We start from the raw sequence: 25,447 nt of genomic DNA, 5'->3' as shown, positions 1-25,447 counted from the left end.
TATATTTCTTACTGAATTTGCCAGAGGTGAACACTAAACATACACACACGGCCAGTGCATGTATGATGAGTATTTTTATTATATGCAATGCACACATTATGTGTAACATAACAAGATGTTTACTTATTGTGCTTATTGTTCAATTGGAAAAGGAATTTTAATTGGAATTATCTAATTTATTATATACACCTCGTACGCCTCAATCCCAAAAGTTATTAGCTTCGGATTGAGGTCAATATAAAAATGTTTGTCGATTTAATCGTCGAAATAATCGTGTCGAATGAAGCGATCCTATGTGTGTGGAGATTGTTTATTTTATGGATTTTATACGGGTAGATGAACGGCTACAATTTAGGATTATCATTATCGTTACTGTGTGGCTTAAGCACATAAAAGTCGGGTGGAATACTTAAGATAATTTTGTTATAGCTACGAAGGGAATGTAATAATTCAAGTTTTTATCTCGTATTTTACCTAGAATCTACTAATTGTAATAAGTTCCAGTCAACTATTTTTATAGAAGCACTGTCGGTAGCACCAAGAATGAAATGAAAAATTATTTTAAGATTGAAGAGTCAATATGGCAATTAAAGGTGGACACAAAGATTTTGTGAGTAAACGTTCAAACGTTCTTTGGAAAATGTGTGACCTAAATATCGAGTGTAACATGTAACAAGCCACAATATATTACCGCTTACCGATGATTTCGTTATTAGTAATACATTTCGATGAGCAATTTCTGCAAACTTGCATAATTATAGTACGAAGAGTTCTTGTACACTGAAAGCTTCGTACCACAATTACCGAATATTCGGTTTAACTCAATCTTTTCTGTGTGCATCGGTGTTCATCTTACATTGTTGGGAAATTCAGGTTCTGATTATGGGAATAGTATTCAAGAAAAAAAGGTGTTCACCTAATGCCCCCGAGCATCAATATATCCAATTGGATTTGCATTTGATGGATAATAACGTTCATAAATCAACATTGTTCATCATTTCCGATTATTTCCATTTATGTGAGTGCTGCATTAAAGGATTATGATAAATGTGTAAACGTTTTTTTTCTCTCTCTTACTTCATTTTTCTTAAAACGTTTTTTTTACGTTCATGACTAAATATTTTTCGTTGTCATACATTAAGCCATAAATTGTTGAATTATGAGGCGAGAAGATTAAAGGGAAAACGAGCTTCTTATAAAAATGATTTTTCGACCAAATCTTCGTCATAAATAATTATTACGTTGACATATGGACAAACGTTCATCTGACGGTAAATATTCATGATGGGCAGCATGTGTACATGTAGAGATTCATCCCGTAAGTAGGTAAATAAAAATTGTTTATGATCTACTCTGGACCAGTGATGTCGATTAAGTTTTATTATTTAATCATAGTTAATATGACGGTTATACGTTATGAGTCCTAACTACTCTATAAAATTGGGAGCTGATGAAACGGCTAAGACCTCTCAAGATTTATATTTCAATTCAGAGGCCGATAATAACTTATGCTTCTAACAAAATACATTCGCAGACTCTCTGTGGTGAAGTTTATTCAGCAAATAGACGAAATAGATAGATTTAAAGAATGCCGCATCCATGGAATGCAGTCGACTACTTTTGAATAAACAAAACAACTTAGCGATGAACAAAATGCGCATTTAAATGTTACAAAAGTTTACGAATGCATTTCAAAATGATTAACCATTTATTCAATTCGTGTCGTGATGGCATTTTACATTTTGAACATTACAAGCACAGAAGTTACGATAAATCACTTAAATTAATGATAATTTTTCGAGTAAAGACAAATGACGATGATGAAGAAGAAAAAAATCTGCAGAGAAGAAAAAAAACCACATCGGATCATAATTCACTCGAAATCACGAAAGCGGATATCAAAGGAATTACTTAACTTATTTTGTCATTTGAGTTATACTTTTCGTATTTAAATTCATTTCTTGTGGCGAATTATATGAAAGTTACAATAACAAAAAAAAATCGTTACGTCGCGTCGCAAAGAATGAATGAGTGTCAAACGTTCGTCTTGTTACGCTGTTTGTTTATTTATTTTTAATTTTTTTCATCTTTCTTCATTAAATAAGTAAATATTTTCCTTATTACTGTTAGATTGTAACAGATTTCCATCTATCAAATGTCATGAAGTCATTGGATAATTATTAATTATTTTCGCTATTTTTTCCTGCTTCTTTTTCTTCTTTTCTAGTTGCTGGTTACAACTTTGCTGACATAACAATTTGCTCTCAGCATAATGGTGGATGTGTATACTAAATCTTGTAATTATCGATGATTATAAGTGATACACTCGTCTTAGACGCTTTGCAAAACCTATCCATAATATCATTAACGCGTTGAAAGTATTTTAAACGTTTCCTGTTCTGTACCAGTGCACGTTGGTAAATCTAACGATTTAATAAAACAGCCATAGCACATATTTTATTAAATCAAAAGAGAGGACGTGAAGTTGGTGTTTGTGGCATTTTATATAGAGATGTTGTGTAAAAAGAATTTTCTTCTTTTTTTTATATAGAAAATAAAAAGATCATGAATGAAGCTATTACGTACGAACGTATTTATGAGTTCACTTACTTCGTTGCAATATACGTGATTCCCTCGTACGTGTTAAAATGAGTTTAGATCAAATACAAATAAATCACTATTATGTCAGCAAATGCGTGTAATATTTGTGTCTAATATATCATTGTGAAAGAAGGAACAAAAAAAATCTGACTTCGCTCTATGCTAGCGTGATGGAAGCACTTTATCTAATATATGAGACGCTCTTTTCATAATTAATTTCTTCATTGAGTGTGCTTAATCAGAAATGTAATTTTTTTAAAATCATTTCCTAATGAATCGTGTCTATTTAGACTCATCAAAGAAGAAGGAAGACCTAGCGTTTTACGGTCAGGTAGTGATTTTATAATACTTCATGGTATCGGCTGTCGAGAGAACAATCAGATGCTTTCGAATATCAAAACAAGAAATTCAAATGTTACCAGCCATTGTTCATTGTCTTCGGGCAGATGTAGAATATATTACACAAAGAAGGAAAGAAGGTAAAACCAGTATCAAACCCTGAATTCGGTCGAAATCATTGATAATTTTCTTATAAGTGATGCAACATCATTATGGTCGTGTGATGCATGACCACACCATCAACAAATCATCACGTTAAATTATTGAATTAACCAATAAAACAAACCTGCGTAAATGGCAGCTGCTCCGAATTGGCACCACATTCACATACACTTTGCTCGACGACACGCATTGCAAAACGTCGATGAGCCACACACTGTGACGTTTCGCATGAATCACTTTCTTCGGATGATAGGTGCGAGTGGACACGGTGCAGCAAAAGTTCAAAGCATTCGGCTGCATCACCCAGACAGCCGAGTGGAAATCGACGTCCGGCTAGTGGACCACTGGCCAGAGCTCGCCGAAGCGGTTCTGGACATAGTGCTGGCTCTGAGCTCGTTTGTAATTGTTGAAATAATTCCTGTGAAAGAGATGGAAATGCGGTTTAGGCAATTTTGACGATTACAGAGTTGAATCATTGAGACTCAAGAGACTTCATTTAAATTTTTGATTTTTTTTGTTTAAATAAAATAAACTTACAACAACCGCTCGAACACAATCCAAATATTCCTTTTTCACACCTTTCGGTGGCTTCCCATCTTTTTTGTTGCTAGTCAACTCTTTCTTTGTCGATACTTTATTAGTTTCACTTTTAACATTTTCTTTGTCTTTGCGTTGAAATCGAAATTTAATCATTTTTTTGTTTCGTCGTTTTGTCTTTGTTAGAAAATTTTAATTAATTTTTGTTCGCATCGTTTTTTTTAATGGTTTGGTATTTTACTGTTTCGTGATACTTTGCTGCATTGTTGTGCTAAATTTTAACCGAATTAAATTATCATTTTCTTCAGTGTTATAACGTTGACGATTGGAACGCAACAAAAATTGTTCGTTTTGGCTATTTGGCAATTACAAAATTTTTATTTTCCGCTGTTTGAAAATTATTATGTGTAATCAATAATTGGCCTATCAAATATAATAATGTGGCACCACATACCGGTGTCGGTTAGCGTAACTGAAAAACATTGCTCGATGGGCAAAACTATTATGAAGTGAAATCAAACGTTTCGCGTGTGTGCAAAATGAATTTCATGAACCATATAAACATACGAATCTAGCCACCACATGGTCATGTAAGCATCTAAAAGCGATTGTTTATTAACCAATTATATGACTCTGTGTTATATTCTGTAATAATCGATGTAATCATCGCCATATGTTGCCTTTAAAGAACCCGAATAAATTTATTTATTTTTCGACACCTGCTCCGGTATAATATATACATTCGACATGGTGCTTTTTTGTTGTACCGGTCTTATCACCAATATCATAAAAAAAACGTGAAATGCTTCAAGACAACGAGATGTGAAGGAAATGCATGTACGCGAACAATATAATTAATTCAATTTCAACCACCAAAATTAAATGACAAAACCAGCATTTTAAAGAGAGATGGAGAGAAAAGAAAAGAAAAACGTTTTATGTATTACGGCTACTGCATTACATTATACAATTGATGTGCTAGAAATTGATGTACATGTGTAGAGTAGAGCGTTCTGATAAAATGAAATAAATTTAAAATAATACAAAGCCGAACTTACTACATACAACATTTTATAAAATGGAAATAAAAATGTCTGCAAAACTTCTTAAACATTTCCGGTTGAAAAATTATGTATATCGCTTGTGTGGTTACATTGTCTTCAGTTTCTTTTATGGTGACTCATTCAATTCGCTGTTCGGTTCTTTTATTTTGTTTCAGTGAAATTATAAGAAATTCCCATCGGTATCAAGGTAAGAAGAAAACCACATGAAACATAAAAATGTTTTAAATGTTTAAAATGGTATAGTGGTTGGTTATGTTACATTTTCTTTTTATTTAATTTATTGGACGTCTTCATAGCCATGAGTCATAGGACTTATAACACTATTGTTTCGTAGAAATATTATTAGTAAAATTGGATGATTTAAATAAAATCCATCGATTATTATTAACAATAAAAAAAAATGTTTACTGAGATCCTATTACCACGATCGTTAATAAAATCATGCTCAAGAAAATCTAAATTGCTGTCTCGAAAAAAACATTTTTGTTTACACATAGTGCAGAAGTAAGAGACGAATTTTTGAATAGCCCCAAATCCATAAGAACGATAAAATAAATGGAGTGCAGCCATAACATCACGCATGGCCAATTTATACTTTTTTTCGAAAAAAAATTTGAGCGATAAAAAAGGCAGTAAAAAGAAACTGAAAACAAATGTTTGAATGTTAATCACGTAAAGCTCTTTTGCTAACACAAAAAGTGTTTTGAGAGGAGTTTTTAAATGTATATCAAATTTAACGTTCCGAACAGAAATGAGTAGTCAATTATGGATTATGTTCAAATTACGTATATATAACAAGGCACAACCGCACAACAAAAAACATATTTTTGCAGATGAACGAATTTTCGACTGGTCAAGAAATAATTTTTTTCCCATCCGATTGTGCAGCAGCTCGTTTCGAAGTATCATTATAAACTTTGAATCGCAAACAGAGTGAAACTTATGCGTAAGCTCCTAATGCGTTTATTGTTAATTATAGCTTCAAGTTGCGCCCATTTTTTTTATCAAAAGAAGAACTATGCAAAAACAAGCAAAACGTAAAAACAAGATTGTAGCGAGCGAGAAAATATAAACTGAAATCAGATTTAAAAGTGAATGGTAAACAACACAACGAAATATTTACTTTTACATGCTTAAAAAACCACTCGCGATCTGAATTAGATGTGTCGCGTATAATATATGTAATGATCATTCAATTGAAGCAGAAACGAGTTAATGCACCACCCATTGCATAGAATATAATGCATCAACGAGATACATATATACGTTCAATGTGAACCATAAATACTCGAAAAATATCTTTTGCATTAAAAGTTGATCTGTACGATCAGCAATTAATGTAACTTTAATGTTTCCACATAAAATGTGCACATAGTTTGAGCGCCCTGCATTTATATCAGCACAGAATTCGAAATAGTCGACTAACGGAGTGGTTTTTCTTTCGATGATAAAATGTAAAGCGTAAAGAGAAAAATTCCTTTCGGATCAGCATTGTTAATAAAGGAAATTTTTGAAATGTCCGATAAATTATAAAATTACTGCATTTGATTAGATTTAATTATTTTAATTATAAAATACCATTTCGAATTGATGGTGATGTAATTTGCGTTTGCCCACGATTTCAAACGCATATTATAATACACAGTAAATGCAGTACGTGTTCAACTCTGTTCAAGTAATTAAAAGGTATACGAATGAGTTCTTATTGGCAATTTAACATGGATTAGGAAATCGGGGTAGATTGGACAGATGATAAACTAAACAGAATCGTCGACGAAATAAGCCTATTCAAACTTAAAACCAGGTATTAAATGAGTACAGGTTACCGAAATCTACGTAGTAATTGTACACACACACCGCTCATAGACTCGGTTCATTGTTCGATTTATAACGAAAAACATGTTTAATTTTAACAGTTTTCATGTGTCTCTAAGACCAACAATTTTGTTCATAATTTGAAAAGATATTGCCACATAATATTGTTAAACTAGAGTCGTTAGACACACGACAAAATTGTACATTTTCTTCGTAATTTTTAATTGCATCTTTCTCTATATCTCTTGTTCGTCGTTGTTATTCAAATCGTTCTCATTGCCAGAAAAGCATATACATTGGTATCAACATTTTAGAAAACGGCCAACCATCTGTTATCGACAACGATGCTCATACTCAACAGCTCATACTATCTTATGCAGCAAATTATATGTCAAAACAAACAAACAATTTGCTGGCGATTAAACAAACGAAGTAACAGATTTAATGATTATAAAAATTATACGCATGTTGTAAAAATGTTAAGGAGTCGTGAAACATCGACTCAATGTAATGGTCTTTTGGCGCTCTCTTTCTCCTCACGCAACATATTTCCTATCCTCTACACCACTGGCTTGCCTAATTTTGGCGAACCAATCCGTGGACGTAATTGCCTTCAAAGCTTAGAGACAAAAGAACTTATTTCACAACTTAAACAGTGTATCAATTCGGTTTCTACATACCGGACGGTAAAGTAAGTGCAGGAAAAAAATCGCATCAGCTCACATAATTATGTTTTGATCATACAATGTACCGTTGCTTGTTGCCACGGGGAAGACTATTCGGTACCTACATATCAATTATTCCAAGCTACACATACTCTGCTAATCGCTTTTCGTTTCTTCGATGAAATCTAATGATGGAATAATTTCAATAAAAGTCAGATGATGTTTTTGCTATATGTAAAATCGTTGGTCGTTTATTCTTTCTGTCTTCCTCTCTCTCTCTCCACCTAAATATTATACTATTAATGACTCTTTCCTTCCTCCTTCCTTCAATGTCAATCGATTTAACAATCATTGTCAAAGTCATTTTGTCATTACTCGTAATTCAATTTTTGTTTAAAAAAGCAGTAGAATTTACAGCTTGATAAGCAACAAATTCCAAAAAAACATTTTGGTTCTGTGGGAGTGGTGTTTTGGTTAATGTTAAATTGACCTTAACATCTTGGTTAAAAAGTTATATAATTCGAAATAGCCCGAAAAGTATCGTAAAACAATAAATAATCAACCACCCCCGTTTCGATGTGAAGGGAACGCAGGCAATTTAACAAAAATTCATTTTTTTATATCAATGAACTTTTCAATCCATAAAAATGACTAATGTTTTATGCATAAGATTAAGAAAATAAAACATATTACCTATCGTAACATGCTAAAACGAAGGATTACTGAGGTGTGAATCCGTGAGAACAAGAAAATTTAAAGAAATACACATGATCACATCTGTGTATGTTTTGAAACGAAAAAAAAAGATGTGATCTAAATGTACAAGTTGATTAAGAATAAGAATGAATGAATTAATAAATAGACGAGAACAGAATGAATAAAAAAACACCCAGCGATATAATTTTCCTACAAAAATATTAAGAAAAAAAGAAAAGAAAAGAAGACTTGGGTATCCACTATGCCAAGCAGTCACTGTCTAGGTTTACATTGTGGGAAATTTGATCTAATTTATGGATACATGAAGACGAATTATATTAGCAGCACTTATAAGTTTATATAGCATGATGTCGTGATTGAGTTGATTTTTTTATGGTAGACCATGTTTCGAATAAATAAGCCATTTCCATAAAGAATAAGAATATTTTTTGCAATTCGAGAATTGTTGAAACTGCAAATCCGAAATCATGAAAATAAGCAGAGACAGTGAACGTCTTCTATAATTTTATGCGATTCTATTCAAAATGTAGTTGGAGTTAAATAAATACCGTAGGACTAATAGAATTAACAATCATACAGTCATTTGACTCATCTCAAAAAATAAAAATTTAAATAAACAATGAAATGTACCCTGAATTCAATGAATGCTTTGAGAGAAACAATTTTTATTGAATTTTATTGTTGCGTATAGCTTAAAGCGGCTAGTAATCTGTTAACCCACATGACAATAATGATTACTGATGTCTTATAAATTCTCATCTCCTTGTTAATATGAACAGAGTATACACACGATAGAAAACCATCCTAACATCATCAACACCAACAACGATTAGTATATTCATAATTAGCTTTTATGAGAATAAAAACGACGTTATAACCACTGCCAATTCTTCAAACTATGTTTTGCGCAATAGCCACACAAGCCTTCCATTTCATGCAACAAAATTTCTTCTAAGAATTAGTTGAATGTGCCATGGTCTTCTAAACAACTATTTTTTTTAATTTTTATTCATATTCGACTTTAATTTTGTCTTGTTTATTGTCTTGTTTGCATTTATTGTGTCATTTACCTATTTATATTGTAAACAATATACACCGAGTTTTTTTTAACAACCTGTACACCAAACCTACAACTTAATTTCCATTGAAGACCAAACGAACATTTTGAATTGATCAGTTTGTGCGCGATAGATGCGAACAAAACCGTGAATATCTGAATATCCCATAACGTGGAGTGTATAGACAGTGTAAATGATGTAAGAAATATAATTTGCATATTAATATCCATCTTTTTCGTATAAATCATCCTATATACGGAAGCGAAGTGGATAACATTTAAGCAAACAACAATAACAAAATTCATAAAAGACAAATAGCCAAAACGTTCAACAGTAGAAAAAAATTTGCGCCTCAATCGAACCTGAGACTAATTATCTTAGACTTGTTGCGCTTTAATACATTTTCTCCATATATTCACTGTAATCCGAATAAATCCAATGTATGCCGCGGTAAATCCAACACAGCCGCCAAATGCACTTATATGCTCTTAACGTATTGACCACGGCGGTATTGACGATGTTCGATTAGAATAAAATTACAGTCCGTTTGCAAATGAATTTTTTTTTGGTGTGCAAAATAAATTCGTTGCGTTAATCACGACACCGTACACATAACACTACTTCTAATTTAATTACAGAAACACATTTCTAGAAAAACCGCGCGCAACCACATCGACTCAACAGTTAACACTAAACGAATGTATCCGTCAACAATTCAGAAAAAGCTGTTTTCGCAGAACATGAGACTGTGTAAATGGTTCGTATTCATACGCAATACAATCAACGACGAAAAATACAGGTAGGTTGGGTATAGTACGATACATGGAACAGGTAACGATATTGTATGGAAACGATCATTTTGTTTGTTGGTAACGAGAAGACGAAGAACAAAAATGAAACACACGAGAAACTCTGAGCTTTGGAGTGTGTTGTGTGTGGATATAATGTAATGTGTGTATGTTGCTCAGACGCTCGATTTTTCGTTGTTTCTTTTCTTGTAATTGCTTGTGTTCTCAACAGGTACGTACATATTGAGCTAAAGTGTACGTATACCATTTGTTGTTTACAATCATAAAATATCATTTTAAGATACCTATGCTGCATTTTGTACACCACCAAGAAGAACACGAAAAGAAAAAAAATGAACTTCATGGAAAATATTATCAATATTTTTCGTAAGTAATTTTTGTCGATATGGTTGCAATGCAATATGAAGGAAGGAAAAAAAAATAATTTAATTAAATTATGGAAACATAAACTGTCCCAGATATGTCGACAGTAAAACATTGTCTACCTTACGAAACTTTAATTATCTTATGTATATATCTACGCTCGTATCTATGAACGAGAAACAATCTAAATTAAAATTTATATTTATTTTGCCTACGACGTGGATACAATAAATCAGAGTGGATATATATGAACCCAGTTCGTTGCTATTTCAATATGTTAAATATTAAACGATTTTTGTGCGATAGACCAAGCATCGAAGAACGAAGAAGAAAAAATTCACGTGTACCGTAGAGACATTCATTGTATTGCAAAATTGGTTTTGTTGACAGTAAATTTGTCATAAACAAAACTGAAACTACGGTAGAACATCATCAATTCTTCTGGTTATGTGCTTCATAATAGTTGGATATCCATGAATTGTCGTTATTGCAGAGGCGTTACTTTAAATTACGTCTGTTCAATTATAATTCGTGGTGGTTACGCTATTACTATGTGCGCTAATTTACATTCATTCATGACTTCGTGTACTCACTGAGTTAATGCAACAAATTTTATCTCAATTTCAGTTTTTTTTACGACTAACTGGAAACATTTCAATGTCGACGAACGACGATGCATTTTTACCTTTTTTTTTAAATTGAATAATGGTCGAAGGTGCATTTTTTTGGTCTGCGTCATGAAGACGAAATTCTTAGAAAATCGAAATGGGCTCAGGTAGAAAATGTTTAACTCGCATTGTATAATGGGTAGACATAAGAATTATATGGAATTGAACAAATGTTTTGTGCCACAACATATTCTTGGGAACTTGTATCCATGTACGCGTACCTGTAGGAATCGACAGTACTATTTGCCTATTGTCTATCATATTGCGAAGGAGTTTTTAGCGTTTGATATGTAGAAGAAAGGATTGAGTTCAGCCTATCAGATCACTTCTTTTTAGTTTTCATTTTCTGCGTTCGTTAGGAGAGCAAAGTTTTCTCGGAACAATTCTTAATGCATACAAAACAGGGTCTAATATTGAGACATGTTTCACTAAATTTAGTGTAACCTTTCTCAATGAAGTAAAGTACGAGGTATGGTCGATTCATCAAAATCCGTCGATTTATCTCGAACGCATTCATTATTTACGTCAAAATAATATGAAAATGAATGAGTTTGAGTCCGTTTTCAAAATAGTTACGTCCATTGTAGTGACATTAGACCATACGTGGTACTTTACATTCATTGACAATACGTAGTTAAGAAGTAGTTGAATTATTATCCCATAAATGCGCTAGCCAAAATGACAATTTATTGCGTTCACCACAATTCAATTCACGGATTACATGAATTAATTCGACGGTTGCATTCGAAGAAAAAGGTCAATCGACCTACATCTCAAGAGATCAAATTCAGATGGTCATCAAAGGATTGGTCACAGCAGCTCAGATCTGCAGCTGGTATCTGCGCATAAGTATTAGCAAACAATGTGCAGCAATCTCTCATCGATGGTAAGTGTGACATACAAAATTTTTTCTTTCATTCAAAGCTGTGGCAAAAAAAAAACGAAAAAAAGGGTGGGAGTTTGATTTTCGCGCAACTGTTTTTGTTGGAAAAGATTTATAATCTTAAAATTACTATAACCCAGCCGAACCCGACAAACAAGAGCGACAGAACAAAAGTGAAACAAACGGTTTTTTTTTCTTTCTTTACTCTGTGCACAAACTTCACTAATTTATCGTTGAATAACTTAAGATGTAATGCATATACGAATGTAGTAGCAATTGAAAATTCATTTAATAAAATGCGAGATTATAAAGCAACATTATTATTATACTATTACATTGCTCATTGCCTGAAAATTGTACAACATGGCAATTATTATCTGTCTATGTATCTCAGCTCAATATTATGCTTATTTTGCATAAGATAAAATGTGCACACACAAAAAAAGAGAAAAGATTAATTTGGTATATGGGATAAGAACTGAAATATAATTTTAAAATAAATGTTGAATAAGACAAAGACAAAGTAGAATAAACTAGCGCATGTAAAAAGTCATATGAGAGGCTTGTTGTACAGATAGGAATAAAAAATGGTTAAATAAAGTTTCAGTTGAAAGAAGTAATATCATTGACGCCAGGTTTTAAATTGTAGAATTGTATATGGCATGCATACATAAAGTTGTACGAAAACTAACGCTAATAAAACGCTTTGTACGATAAGTTTGAAGGCGCGAGTATAAATGTTATATTATCTGTTGTTAAAAACTAAACAGAAAGTTACAACCACTCTACACACATACAGATCGGTTATGGTAAACATATCCCACGTTTTATGATTACATTTTGAATATATGATAAAAATTAACACAATCTATGTTTGATGTGGTAAATTAAATTTATTTTAAACGTGTCGTGTCACTCTATTCTATTTCGTTGCTCTTTCTATTTACAATGTTTCAACAACAACAAAATCAGACCCAAAACCTTTAAAGAAAAACGTTAGTGTAACAAGTTGAAAGCAATATGTAAATTGACTTTTCGGATGTTTCTTTTTCTTCGTCTAAACTTTTAACAAAAAAAACGACACAACATAATTCGGTCTAAATATTTGATGGCCTTTTATCTGCTTCATATCCATCACTTAAACCAGATAAGGTAACACTATCGAATTACAACGTTTTAACAGAGACCCATTTCTTTCAGAGGTTTTATTTGCATTTTCGTCTCAAATATTTGAGTAATTATTTTGATCATTGAATATATATAAAATAGAAACGCCACACTCCACCAAATCCACACGTGGACATTACAACAACAGTTTTGTGTAACAATTTTTTTTTCTCGGTAAATTTTGTTTATTCCATTTCCATTCCAAAGATTTTAGTTCAATAAATACTTCCTAACTAGATAGGCCCCTTTTGTTGATCTTTCATTTAAATTTTGTTTTAAAAAAATTGAAACTTCAGCGTATTGTATCTAAGAAAAATCTACCGGAAATATCAATTAGGAAATGGGTTACAAAGTTGTAAAGGTAAAATGTCTGTTTGTACACTTAATGACTACGGTTCTATTTGAATATAATTTAACATTTTAAACGTTAAAAACGGATAGGTAAATCTTTCAAATATTTTGCTGTTATCTTTCGAGTGAAATTGGGTAGGACAAGCCATTTTTGTTTTTATTATTATCATCAATTAGAGGGATAGTTCAAAAAACATTTAACGAAGAAAAAGTCTTTTCCGTTGATAGTGAACGTTAAAAGTTTGACTTTTATTGCACCCTGCAATATTCTTTCTGTCTGTCTCTGTTGTCTACAGTCTACATCAATATTTACTTCGAAACAGGCTACCTGGTTGGAATTTTATTTCCAGATTTATCCATTACGCTAAGTAGAAAATATTGCAACAAAAAACACTCATATGATAAGCACCTACGAAATCACAATCAACCATATTTACTCCGCGTCTCCGCCATGCATTATGGTAATTTATTTGTGATCTTTTAATACCAATCGCATATCGACTGTAAATAATCATGTACTTGATTACGAATCAACTTTTTACACAAAATAAAATTCGTTATTTTATTACCCAGATATATGTGGAGAACGTGACTAAACCGTCAGCTCAAATGTACACATCTTCGTTTCATATTTTTCGCTTTGATCATCTCGACGAAGATTCGAAAGATTTGCGGTTGTGAAATATGCCAACCGCACATAACTTTTATGAAACAAAAATGTATTGAGAAAGATCACCAGAAATCTAGCGTTGAACGTACATTATAATGCTTCGAATTGCTCGTTGAACTGTGTTATGTTTATTTGTTTTTTTTTTGTGGAAGAGATATTCGTTTTTGGTAAATAATAAAATTTAAATACCAGCAAATGTTTGCAAATTTAAAATGCAATTTAGTTATTCGAATTATTGTAGGAAAGTCACATACTCACTCCAGGTTTATGGTGAAAGAAACGTGAGAACTTTTTTTTTCTTTCTTTTGATTTTCGAGCAAGTGTACCTTTCCACTGCGTTAAATAAATTCAATAACACGGTTGATCGAGAAAGCAATTTATCATTTTTTATGTTTCAAAAAAAAATTTGTTCTTCAATGGGAGGCTAATCCTTATTCTTTAACACGTGCAACCATTTTTTTATTGCCATCTATTTTTCTAAACTTACGCATCACTAAACATAAGACTCAAGGATAACAAAGTGCATGGAAAATAAAGGTGGGTTTTAGACTCGTACAAAATTTTCAAGGTCTAATAGGATTGTTACATAAATAATTTTGGTATAAAGAGGAGGTCAGACATCTACTGTTTGAGATCAGGCCAACAATTTTAATATTTAGCCTAGGAAATTAGTGAAGTCATGTTGAAAAATTGTTTGACTAAATTTGTAGTTAAAGAAATAATGATGTCACTTTGAACGGTACGAGTCTCTCAAGTGACCCAAAAGGTAATATTTTCTTTTTCCTTTTCTCTTTTCTATGGCAGCTCAATGGTATACATAAGCAAAGCATTATTATGTTATACGTCAGGTAAAATAAGCGAACTAGTGAATATGTTTCCCACACAAAATTAAATTTTATGACAGCAAAAGTTTCTCATCGAATATCAATTTTTATTATTTTTATTCTCGTTATTTTGAAAAGCAGTAGTATTTTGATGCACCCGTACTTTTGTGAGATTCTATGTTGCAAGTGCCTTTGTTATTAATACCTTTTGTGATGGTCGAATTATTTGTTAGAAACGGCAAAAACAACTGTTCCCTGACTTCCCGGGTTCATAGGGCTGTCTTTAATTCAGATTAAGAGGCATCGGTGCTAAGTTAAAATTGTCGCCTACGTTTGCGTGTCTCTATTTTAATTTTGATGATATCTTTTGATCCTTTTTGAAAAATGTACGACCGCAATAACGACCACAAATGTGTTAGTTTTAAATAAAAATTAGATTTGGTTGTGGCCGTTTGACCAGTGGTGAGAAAAGTCAGCAGTTTAACGAAACTTTCATAAACTGCTCAGTTTTCTCATAGCAATGATGTTTTCGAACATTGGTGATTTTATAAACGTTAGATGGATTTTCATTTATAAACTTCATATTTTCAATCCGCAAGTCGATCAAAAGTGCGATAATTCCGCTCTTCAAAAATCTACGACATATAATTCAAAACCAATTTATCGTACGTTAAAGCATAAACATGGCGAGTATTATTACGATCACTTTCTTACCAGTTTAGTCTACCAGTGAGAAACGTTATACACTACAGTCAACGACAATATATTTGTAAATAAAAAATCGCCTGAATGTATGCAATCTAATTAAATGAAATTGCTGAATAATATGGAGGTAGAATTAACAAATTTTGTAATTTTATTACTGATGAGTTACATGATTCTTCTTTAAGACACTCATTTGTCGACCCTGACCAAAATATCGATAAAATAGTAAAGATAATTACGAGCATATTGATTGAGATGATTCAATGAATGGAAGCAATAAATTTAAGTGTTGACCTTACCGAACGTTTTTTTTTTGTAATATTTGGATTGTCGAGAATTTGTTTTTTAACGAGAAAAATTAAGCTTAATTGTAATAATCAATTTTTTTTCTTACCTTTAATGCGCAAAATATACAATCTTGTCCGCCACAAACATGATTACTGAGCTGCCTGAACGATCGTCTGAATGCATCCAGATGCCACAATACCTACAATTAAACATTGAGGAAAGAAAAAGAATTAGAAAAAATGTAATAAAATCAAAGGTTACGAAATTATATATATGTACGATCGGTGTTATAGATATGGTCGTTATGTATACAAAGATTTGTACCAAAACACACAGCATTTTAATTCTGAGAAGATCCACTTTTTTATAATATTCAAATGGCAAACCTATGATTATGTGCCCCACTATACGTCACATTTTACTCAAACAACAACAATAAAAAAATTGTTAGAAATTATACATTTTAAGTTCCTAGATTTTCTATCATGAAACCGAGTTTTGAACACTTTAAAGCAACCCATTATAATGATACATATCATCACATCGTGATATCGCTAACAAAAGTACTTACACAACATTGAGAATATGAGATCTTTTCCAGCCATTGTTTGCCGAACTGACGGTTCTAAGACCCAATTATTATAATTTTTGAGTGAGTGAATTATTTAAATTTATTTTAAAAAAAAATTGCTAGGACGACACACAAACGAAACTCTATTTCTAAAGACAGACTCTCAAGTTTTCAAGACACGGGATAATCAAATTTGAATTAACCCACAGTTATGCCAATAAATCGTCATTTTATTATGGACAGTTACATGACGACAGATTTATTACAGCAATTCAGTTTTTACTCTCACTTTAATAGCAATATAATATGATTCTACTGTTGATACTTCTAAACTGATAGTGCTGATAGCACAGATAAAATCGTTCCGCCAGACAGTGTGTGTTTTGAAAGTCGGCTTGATTGTGTAGGATTAGCACTTAGACAAATTATAATTACTCTTAGGATTGATCTACCAGGAAACTCTAAAACTTTGAGACTCTACCAGGAAAATCACGAAGGCAGAATTCCTAAACCAATGAATGGCTAACAAATTTTTCCATCGAGCCGGCTCGAACATTTTTGTTCACAGCTCTCATCTCTGCCAAGATTTCCGTTGACATCATGAACGCTTTAAGAGATGACTCATAATTTTAGTATAAGAAACAATACAATAAAACTATGGAGGGAAATCTGAGCAATTTTTCTTACGGCTTGTGCACGAATTATCTGATCATGGTGAATTCAATTTCTTTGTTAGCATTATGAATTGTGTGCATTTGAGAATATACAATCATGTTTTTGCGGAGCAACAAAAAATGAAACGAAATTATTTTAAAACGGCAAAAGAAAACGAGGCGCTACAGATTAATTAATTTATAATTGTCAGTTTTTGTAATCGAATAAAACTTTTGTAATTATTAGGTACACGGAATTATGTTTTTTTTCCTCTTCGTAATTTGACTGAAAAACGTAAGTAATTCCAAAGTCGTGATGTGGGCTGGTCCGAATAGGTTGGTGTAAGTTTCAGATTTCGTTCATAAATTGATTTGTTATATATACCAACCAACATTCACAGATTTCGACATTAAAGGAATATTATTCGAGAGAACAAAGGAACAATATCAAATTCATATTTAGATCGAAAGACGAGTCCATAAATAACTCGTCTTTGTAATTACAAATTCAAGTTATGGAAATTCTATATTTCCATTATAGTGGTTGTTCGGCTTTATGGAATGATGATGGTCACTCAATGTATTTTATTGGACCCGGCTTTTTTCAATGGCACGAGCGCAAACGAATCAAAATGAGCATCGATGTTACGTTTTTTAATGTTTCATTAATCATTTATTACCGTAAAGCATTGATTTAGAGATTAGCTTCGCCTACAACTCGGTAAGAATTTGATACTTTATCCGGTAATCGAATACTAACGAAATGTTCTACGGCAATCGAAATGTATTTTGGTTTTAATTAAAGAAGAAAAAAAAATTCTTCAAATGGACAGCAATACATTCTTCGAAATTACAGTCCAACAGTCTGAATGAAAATAATAATAAAAAAAAACGTTTCGTATTTTCTGTATCGATCCCACATTTAAAAAGTAGAAACTATCATATCACGCCCATCCAAAGCAATTAAACAGATCAAATAAGGTCAAAATCTCATATAAAAATTTTTCCAATTTTTTTTTACGTATTTCCAATCAAACGTTCATAAAAACTATGTTAGTTAATAAGTTATTGACTAATTTAGACTTTTTTTCGTGCGTTTTAAATATACAACCACGCGGTCAAACTTCTCTCCATATGCATTGCGTATACACATTTACCGGAGCGATATAACATTAATTGACGCGTGAACCACCAACGCGATCTTTCGATAAGATCCGAAAAAAAGAGTTAATCTTTCAACTAAATTTTAAGTGCATACAAGGTATTACTATCGAAGGTATACGGAACTATACATGGACATAATTAAACAAAAAAAAGCAAAACAAAAAAGAAACGCTGAAGAAAACACGTTAAGAAATCCATTTAACTTCAGAATACGCCAATGAAGAAAAGTAGAAGTAGAAACTGAAAACACAAATCTGTAATATACATATATATATAAGCCGTGTATATCGTAGGTTCGTGTACTAGTTGTGCATTTGGCTGTTGCATCTTTTTCTTATTTGAATTTCAACGTCAGCGTGTATTTTATATGCTTAAATTTTATGTATAAGAAGAAGTCGAGAAGAATGGATACAAAAAACAAAGATGGCCGGTAAGTAACGCTGATGTTACCTGTGTGTACATTATATTCTATGCTTTAGTGTAGGTATAATATCTTGTATAAACAGTTGTACGAGTTCAGCTTGGGTTTATAATGGAACAACATTAAGAAGAGTATTGAAGAAGATGTGCGCGCCCGTTTTTAAAGTTTTTTTTCTTCTTCTTTATATATATATAAGGGCATAAGACAGAACCTACATTGTGTGGTTATAATATTTGGTAGGATAATATAGTTGATACATCACGATCCGAAAAACGAAAACCCGTTTTTGTATGGAAACTTATTTACATTCGTAAAACGTAAACGTAAATGTGGTTTGTTTGATAATATCGTCGTTTTTATTATTGTTCTGGAAATGTTATCAAACAAACATGAACGATTTTTCTATATATTCCTTATGCTGCTTTGTTTCGCGCCTTTTACAATAAACTTTGGTACAAAAAATGTGTTTCTTTTTCCATGTTTTCAGATTTCTTAGAATATTATATTCTTTACGATAGACAGTCGCTTTGGCGCTTTTTTCCATATCTTTCTGTGTAAACATTGTGTTGTTTATAAAGTAGTAATGTAAACGAGTTACAGAGATTGTAAGAAAGCGTTAACATTAACTAGCTAGTTTCGTCTATCGGTATGGTTACAAGTAGGCTTCAATCTTCCTTGAACAAGATGAATCGTAACTTTTAATAAGATCCAATTTGACTTTGTTTCGTTCTGACTAGAAGATTATTTAAGACGATACAGAACCAATAACCAATGTTTTGATAAAGTAGGTACGACATAAAATATTTTCTAATAACTTCACATTTTGGATTTAAATTCGAGAATTGTTTCAACTTTAACTGTTAGCGATCCAGTAACTAATTTTACTATCTATCATGCATGCGAAAGTTGACCATTACAAACGAATTTGTCCTCTGCGAAAATGATAATTAATTTCATTTTCCTATGGTGGAATCAACCTTTGCAAGGATCTGATAGTAAACCAGTATTTGATGTTGCTACGTACTTCATTACTTCTGAAACATCCAATGTAACCTATGGATATACCAACTCGAAGGGTCGTGAAAACCATCATTTTATCAAAAAAAAAAAGTTCTTACAAATCCATCAACCATCTCTCATCTGATCTACAGAAGCGACAAAAATAAGCTTCGGCTAATTGAATTAGTGATTCAAATAGGTACGTCTACGTTTGTCATGCCCCAGTATTGTATCATATTTACAAATAGATGTATCACAGCTCAGTAGTTTTCCTATACGTTAATTGAAGTCACTCAGTCCCAACAAGACGCCTATCCAAGTCCAATATGAATAAAATATTTATGAAACATATTCAATTGGGCCGTGGTCCATTCCACTTTTTCGTGTATCCAAAGAATGTAAGAATCGAAAGGGAATCGTTCATTCGGGATGTAATGAATTGTCCATAATGTGACCGAAAACGATCATTGGCTTTTTGCATCAGTCTGTGTGAGTTTGACTCTTAATAATTTCATTTGTCTTTGTTATTCCCAACAAAGGCGTATAGTTCATTACCACAGAACACAAAAACAAATCTTGTGCATGCAACGTATCTTTCGACTCGTGAATTAGAAATATTAGATCTCGTGTGAAATATAGCTTTTACCGAATCACAACAACAACGACAACAATAAAAAACAAAGTTCAAATTTAATTTGATATTTACAGGAGATAATAACAACATCAAAATATTAAAATGAAATTAGCGATCGTTAGCACAATAATACTTTTGAAATTTATGCGAATTGTAATTCAATATGTGAGAATTGTACAAATGTGTACACATGTGCTTGAAGTTAAAGCAAATAATGTTTCTTGTCCATAGATCATAGCATATGGTTCGGTTTAAATACGTCTAATAAAGTCTCCTATGATTCATTGGATAAGTTCAGTTGTTATATAATTCATGATCATTGATCAACTATCTCTTTCGAAACTGAACCAGTTTATATATGAGATCTTTAGATTTAATTTTTAGTAGATCACGATTATGATTTGAGTGGACTTTTTTAAATGGTGTGTGCGACTGTGTCTATTATACGTACGTACAGCTGCAGATTTTGATATTTCGTTTTCGACATTTCGTAATGAAACATATTTTTGAGCAACATAATGTTTTCCATTCAATTTTTTTTTTTTGAGAAAAAATTACAGAAAAGTTATCAATTGAACGAAAAATAAATTAGTAAATAGTATACCTTGCAGGTCTGAAAAAATGCACCAATGTTTTTGTTCTGCATTATGTAATCCATTGTTTCATTTGCAAAATATTAGCAAAAAAATTTTCTTTCTATTTTGTGTGTATTCACAGTCACTTATAACAAAAACCTCATCATCTTTTTGTCGGATTAAAAAATTAGTTTTTTTTTCTATTGGTTTCAAATGCACCAACTGAAGAAGAACCAGAAAAAAACTTTATTTTCTTTCAAAAACAATGATTATGTTTGATACACTTCGATGATCACAATATCTACCTGCTCTGCATAAGTCACTTGTTTGATGCTACCTTTACTACACATGTTCAATATTTAACTTAAAACTTTTTTTTATTTAAAATTTATATCAAAAATCCCCTTTGTAGAATGAATTGAATAAATATTTAACCACCTGCCGTGTAAAATATATGTCCAAAAGAATATAGTCCTCGTTTCAAAAGGTGTTTGAAAACATTTTCTAAAAAAAAATATTCTATTTCGTTGCGTCAACAATATATGAAGACGAAAGAAGAAGCGAAAAAAAACGTTTATTTTACGAGGGGTTCCAAAACGCACTTGTTTAGTCACTTGTTTCAATATTGTTTCTTTTCCGTATTTTGTTTATTAAATTTTCTTTTTATTTTAATAATTTTTTTGTATTATTTTAATTTGATGATCCAACACACGGTTAACAAGGAGTCAATAGCCAGACTAATTACAGGAAGCGACGACGACAACGTCACGGATGGTGACCGTAATTGTTTACTGTTGCACATATGAGAACTTTATCATTATTTAACCATTGCACTTGTTCTGATTTATGAATAAATATTTGATGAACAACAAACATTTTGGAACAATAAAAATATTCTGATTTTTATATCGAACAGAATATATCAGAAATAAAGAAAAATAAATCCAAATTCGCTTCGAAATGTGTTTCGGATCACCATACACACAGCGTCTGTATAAGAAATATCCATTCACTTTAAGAAAAATGACGCGGTCACAGAATTATTGCTGTTCGATATTGGCTAATATCGTCGACGGTTAATCCAAATTCAGCAATTTTTTTCACATTTCCGGTAAAATTCACTTCAAACAACATAAATCTTCAGTTTAATGAAATGATTTAGTTAGATTTGATCCAATTACTTAAGATATTCACAAAAAATCGCTCTTAACTTGCACAAAGTGTCTACGTTTCGAGTTGTTGACTTCGTAACTAAGGTGGTATACGTAGTTGAGTACAGGTAAGAGGTATTAGACGGTGATCGCCAGAGTAAGAAGCACGACAGAGAGCAGCCATTTTGTTTCTTGGTTTCTTGGGAGGTTGATGGTATTAACAATCTTTTTTTTATATAAAACGAAAAAGAGAAATAAAAGGTAAAACGAAAAGACGAAGAATATGGATGTGATACGTGAAAAGACCTCGTTGAGTGTGTCTCTCTTTCAAGCACTTATTTCAATGGAATTGAGTTAGCCTCTTTTTTTTTTAAAAATATTTTGATTTTTAAAAAATTCTTCATCGATTCCATAAAAATGAGAAGAGAGAATTTTGGATTATGTTAGAGGTGTAATTCTGTACTCGCAATTTAAAAAACAAAACTTGAGAAAGAAAATTGTTGTTTTTTATAAAAGCATTTTTTTGGGTTTAAAACGTGCTGGAGGCCTCTCTGAGGAATATCACCATTACCATTATAACAAATTTTATATGCTTTCAATCTCATATATTCACAAATAATGGTATTGAAAAACAATGGCGCGACTTTTAAATTTTTTAAGATCTTAAGCGAGTGTGAGTAGCGATATATTGTAAGTTTCTATTTTGTTTTTACGATTATGTTGAGGCTATAGCATTACATTGTGTTGATACTCCGTAGTACGATTTTACCATGTATTTATATGTATTATTGACATCACTATAGTATTACTACGAGTCATTGTTTCGTGGTCTCGGAAATGCTCGAAATGTATTTAGGTTGTTGTGTTTAGCTTACTTTTGATCACATTTTTTTCTGAGTAATTTCCACTAAATTTAAATGGACATCGATAGTTATGCTAAGAGTTAAAGCGCCGAATAGCAAATTTTGTTGCACAATATGTTAAACATACATATTAATGGGGCGAGAGACATTGATTTTTTGGGTGTATGCTTTAAGCATTGCCCAATAATAATTAGCAACATCTTCATTCCGATGATTGAAGACTGCCATTGGAATTGGGAAAGTATCTATCGATTTTTAATTTGTTTTTTATAAGTAAAAGATTTGAAGATATCGTAAATTTAGGCGCTACAATTGATTGATGTTTCGCAATTTGTCAATAATTTTTTGAAAAGTAGACCTTTCATTAAATATCATTTAGTTTTTCGGATTTTGACGTAAATATTGTTGCATGACGTGGAAATGTCTTTTACTCACATTGTGATGATTCCTCTAATAATAATATAGATTGTGAATCTCTGAGAATAATGATTAAAAATTGTTACAATGGTGATAGATTGCGCTACCGAGCTATATAGCTATACAATGTTATTCAACAAAGCATAGCAAAGCAAATTTTGACAGATGAAATAATACCCTATTTACCTTCCTAGGGAAGCGTTTAGGTAAATAGAATTACTTCATGAGCACTTATTCCAAAGAAGTCATATAACATGTCCTATGTTGATTGCAATCGCACGATGCACTTACCCTAACAAAATTGATGAAGAATTAATTCAATTCTTAGCTTTCTAACGAGGATGTGCAACCTGTAATTTCCACCAACATTCTAGGACCTTGTGTTCCTGTAATTGATGAACACATTCTTCTGGTGCTAAGATCATTCAGGTAAAGGTCATAAATTTCAAACCATTAGTAATCAAAATACCTAACCACTGAAGCGCTAAAAAAAATCTCTGAAAAATGTTAATTGCTTGACCCTTTTCGGTCACAACGAAATCGGTTTTTTCTTTCAGTATTTTTTCGATCGAAGCCACATTGTATATACTCCCAAATGTTATTCAGAATACTAATCAAAATTAACATAGAAAATCCCTTTTGAATAAGTTTTGTATTTTTCGTATGTAAAAAAATTATTAATTAATTAGAAATTACAATCAATAACGATGCTAGAGATCATAATTAAAACTCATTTTTCAACAATTTTAAAGAAAAAAAAATTATTTACAAAACATATCATAAATGCTGTGTAAGAATAAACATCGTCGTATAGTATGGATAAGTAATAATAAAAAAGCCTTCAAAACATTATGTAGAGGAGAAACCGGTTTTCAAGAAAACTTTTATATAATTCTTTTACGTCCAAAAACAGTCTTGTTGTTAAAAGAGTTCATCGTAAAATATTCACCTTTTATACAAGCACAACACACTCTGGCCAAATGGTCAAAATGAATAGGAAAACAACAGCATCCGAGGTGTATAGTGGTGTTTGGACCTCAAAATAAATTAATGTTTTGAAGGAAAGGCTATACGATTTTATATTGCTGTGTATAATACCATTGGTTAGGACAGATATACGTATATCTTACAATATACATATACATGATACGAAGCTATGTATGCTAACGCTATGTCGTCGTATAAATGCAACAACAACGAAGACAACAACAACAACAAAAAGTGTTTGTAAGATGCATGCAGCATTATAGTAAAGCAGCGTAATCTTATATCTCCATATATGACCCAACCACGAGGAATTTTATTTGTTAAGAGACATTTTATGCGTGTTATGATTGCTAGGTATGCTGGTTTGGTGCGTATTGTTGCGTTTATACACTCGAAAAAAAAAGGTTTCTAATCCCAAAATGCAAAGGAATTTTAATTATTTCAATTTTTTCCTCCCTTCTAAACATTTTTTATTTCTTTTTGTATGGTCAATCTGTTATCGGAGATTGTGTTTTTGTATAAAACTTTTAAACATTCTGTTTTCGTGTTAGAAGATTAAATCGGATAACTTTTTTTTTATTTCGGGAAAAGTTTTGGGTTACAAATATATTTACCAACTTTTACACTTGATGGATAATTTTTAATGCTTTTTTTTGGTCGAAACATAATTTTTTTATTGGTTTAACCCTTACCCCATTTATGTACTTATATTCTAATCCTTTGATCCGTAGATGAGTTCTGGTTCGCTTTATTACATCATCTTATGTGATATTGAGGTCTTAACGTGCTTCTGTTTTGTTAAACCGTTTTTTTTTAAATCAGAGATTCTAATCCTACTAATTCTTAAAAAATTAAACCAGCTCAGCTATTAGTTTTAGTCAAAAAAACGTAGACCTTTTTCGTAGCTGGTCTCTAAAAAAAATAATTCGTTGATTGGAATTCCTCTGAGGTTTTCCTTTTTTAACTTTCGATTAATTAAACCAAGAATTTTCAATACACTCAGGATTGTGGATCACTCGAATTATCTTAGAAACCCCTCAAGTAATCACACAACAACTTGTATTACATTTCTTCCCTTTAAAACAAATGGTTCAGTTCCCAGATCTAAACGCAGGGAATCTTACAGAGATATACGAATAAAATGTTGAATGCCTGAAATGTTTTCGTAAACATTCGTACATCTGTCATTTCTGCAGAACTTTAGTTAACAACATTAAAAACAATTAATATTTACTGGCATTTGAGCTGCACTGTCGAGGCGTCACTTTTTTATAAAAATCTCATTTACAAAGATCAAAGATCAAAAATATATTTGAAAAAATTAGA

General features: G+C 31.7%; 1 protein-coding gene across 5 annotated transcripts in view; it reads right to left on the bottom strand.

Moving 5' to 3' along the window:
- The window catches only part of LOC119069991, a 78,801-nt gene that overhangs the window by 12,086 nt on the left and 41,268 nt on the right, over nucleotides 1-25,447 (bottom strand). For 2 of the 5 annotated variants that reach the window (XM_037174232.1, XM_037174231.1), the window contains exons 3-4: nucleotides 15,793-15,885; nucleotides 3,227-3,520 (exon numbers count right to left, since the gene is read on the bottom strand). In XM_037174232.1, coding sequence (XP_037030127.1) covers nucleotides 3,227-3,520; nucleotides 15,793-15,885 — 387 coding nt within the window. Of the gene's footprint in view, nucleotides 1-3,226; nucleotides 3,521-3,639; nucleotides 3,911-9,320; nucleotides 9,656-15,792; nucleotides 15,886-20,732; nucleotides 21,964-25,447 lie in introns of those variants that run through there. The other 3 variants (XM_037174235.1, XM_037174233.1, XM_037174234.1) reach the window with 3 other exon arrangements.

This window comes from Bradysia coprophila, assembly GCF_014529535.1.
Source record: "Bradysia coprophila strain Holo2 chromosome X unlocalized genomic scaffold, BU_Bcop_v1 contig_44, whole genome shotgun sequence".
NCBI lineage: Eukaryota > Metazoa > Arthropoda > Insecta > Diptera > Sciaridae > Bradysia > Bradysia coprophila.
Note: the sequence above shows the minus strand (reverse complement) of the source record. Positions and strands in the feature narration are given on the sequence as shown.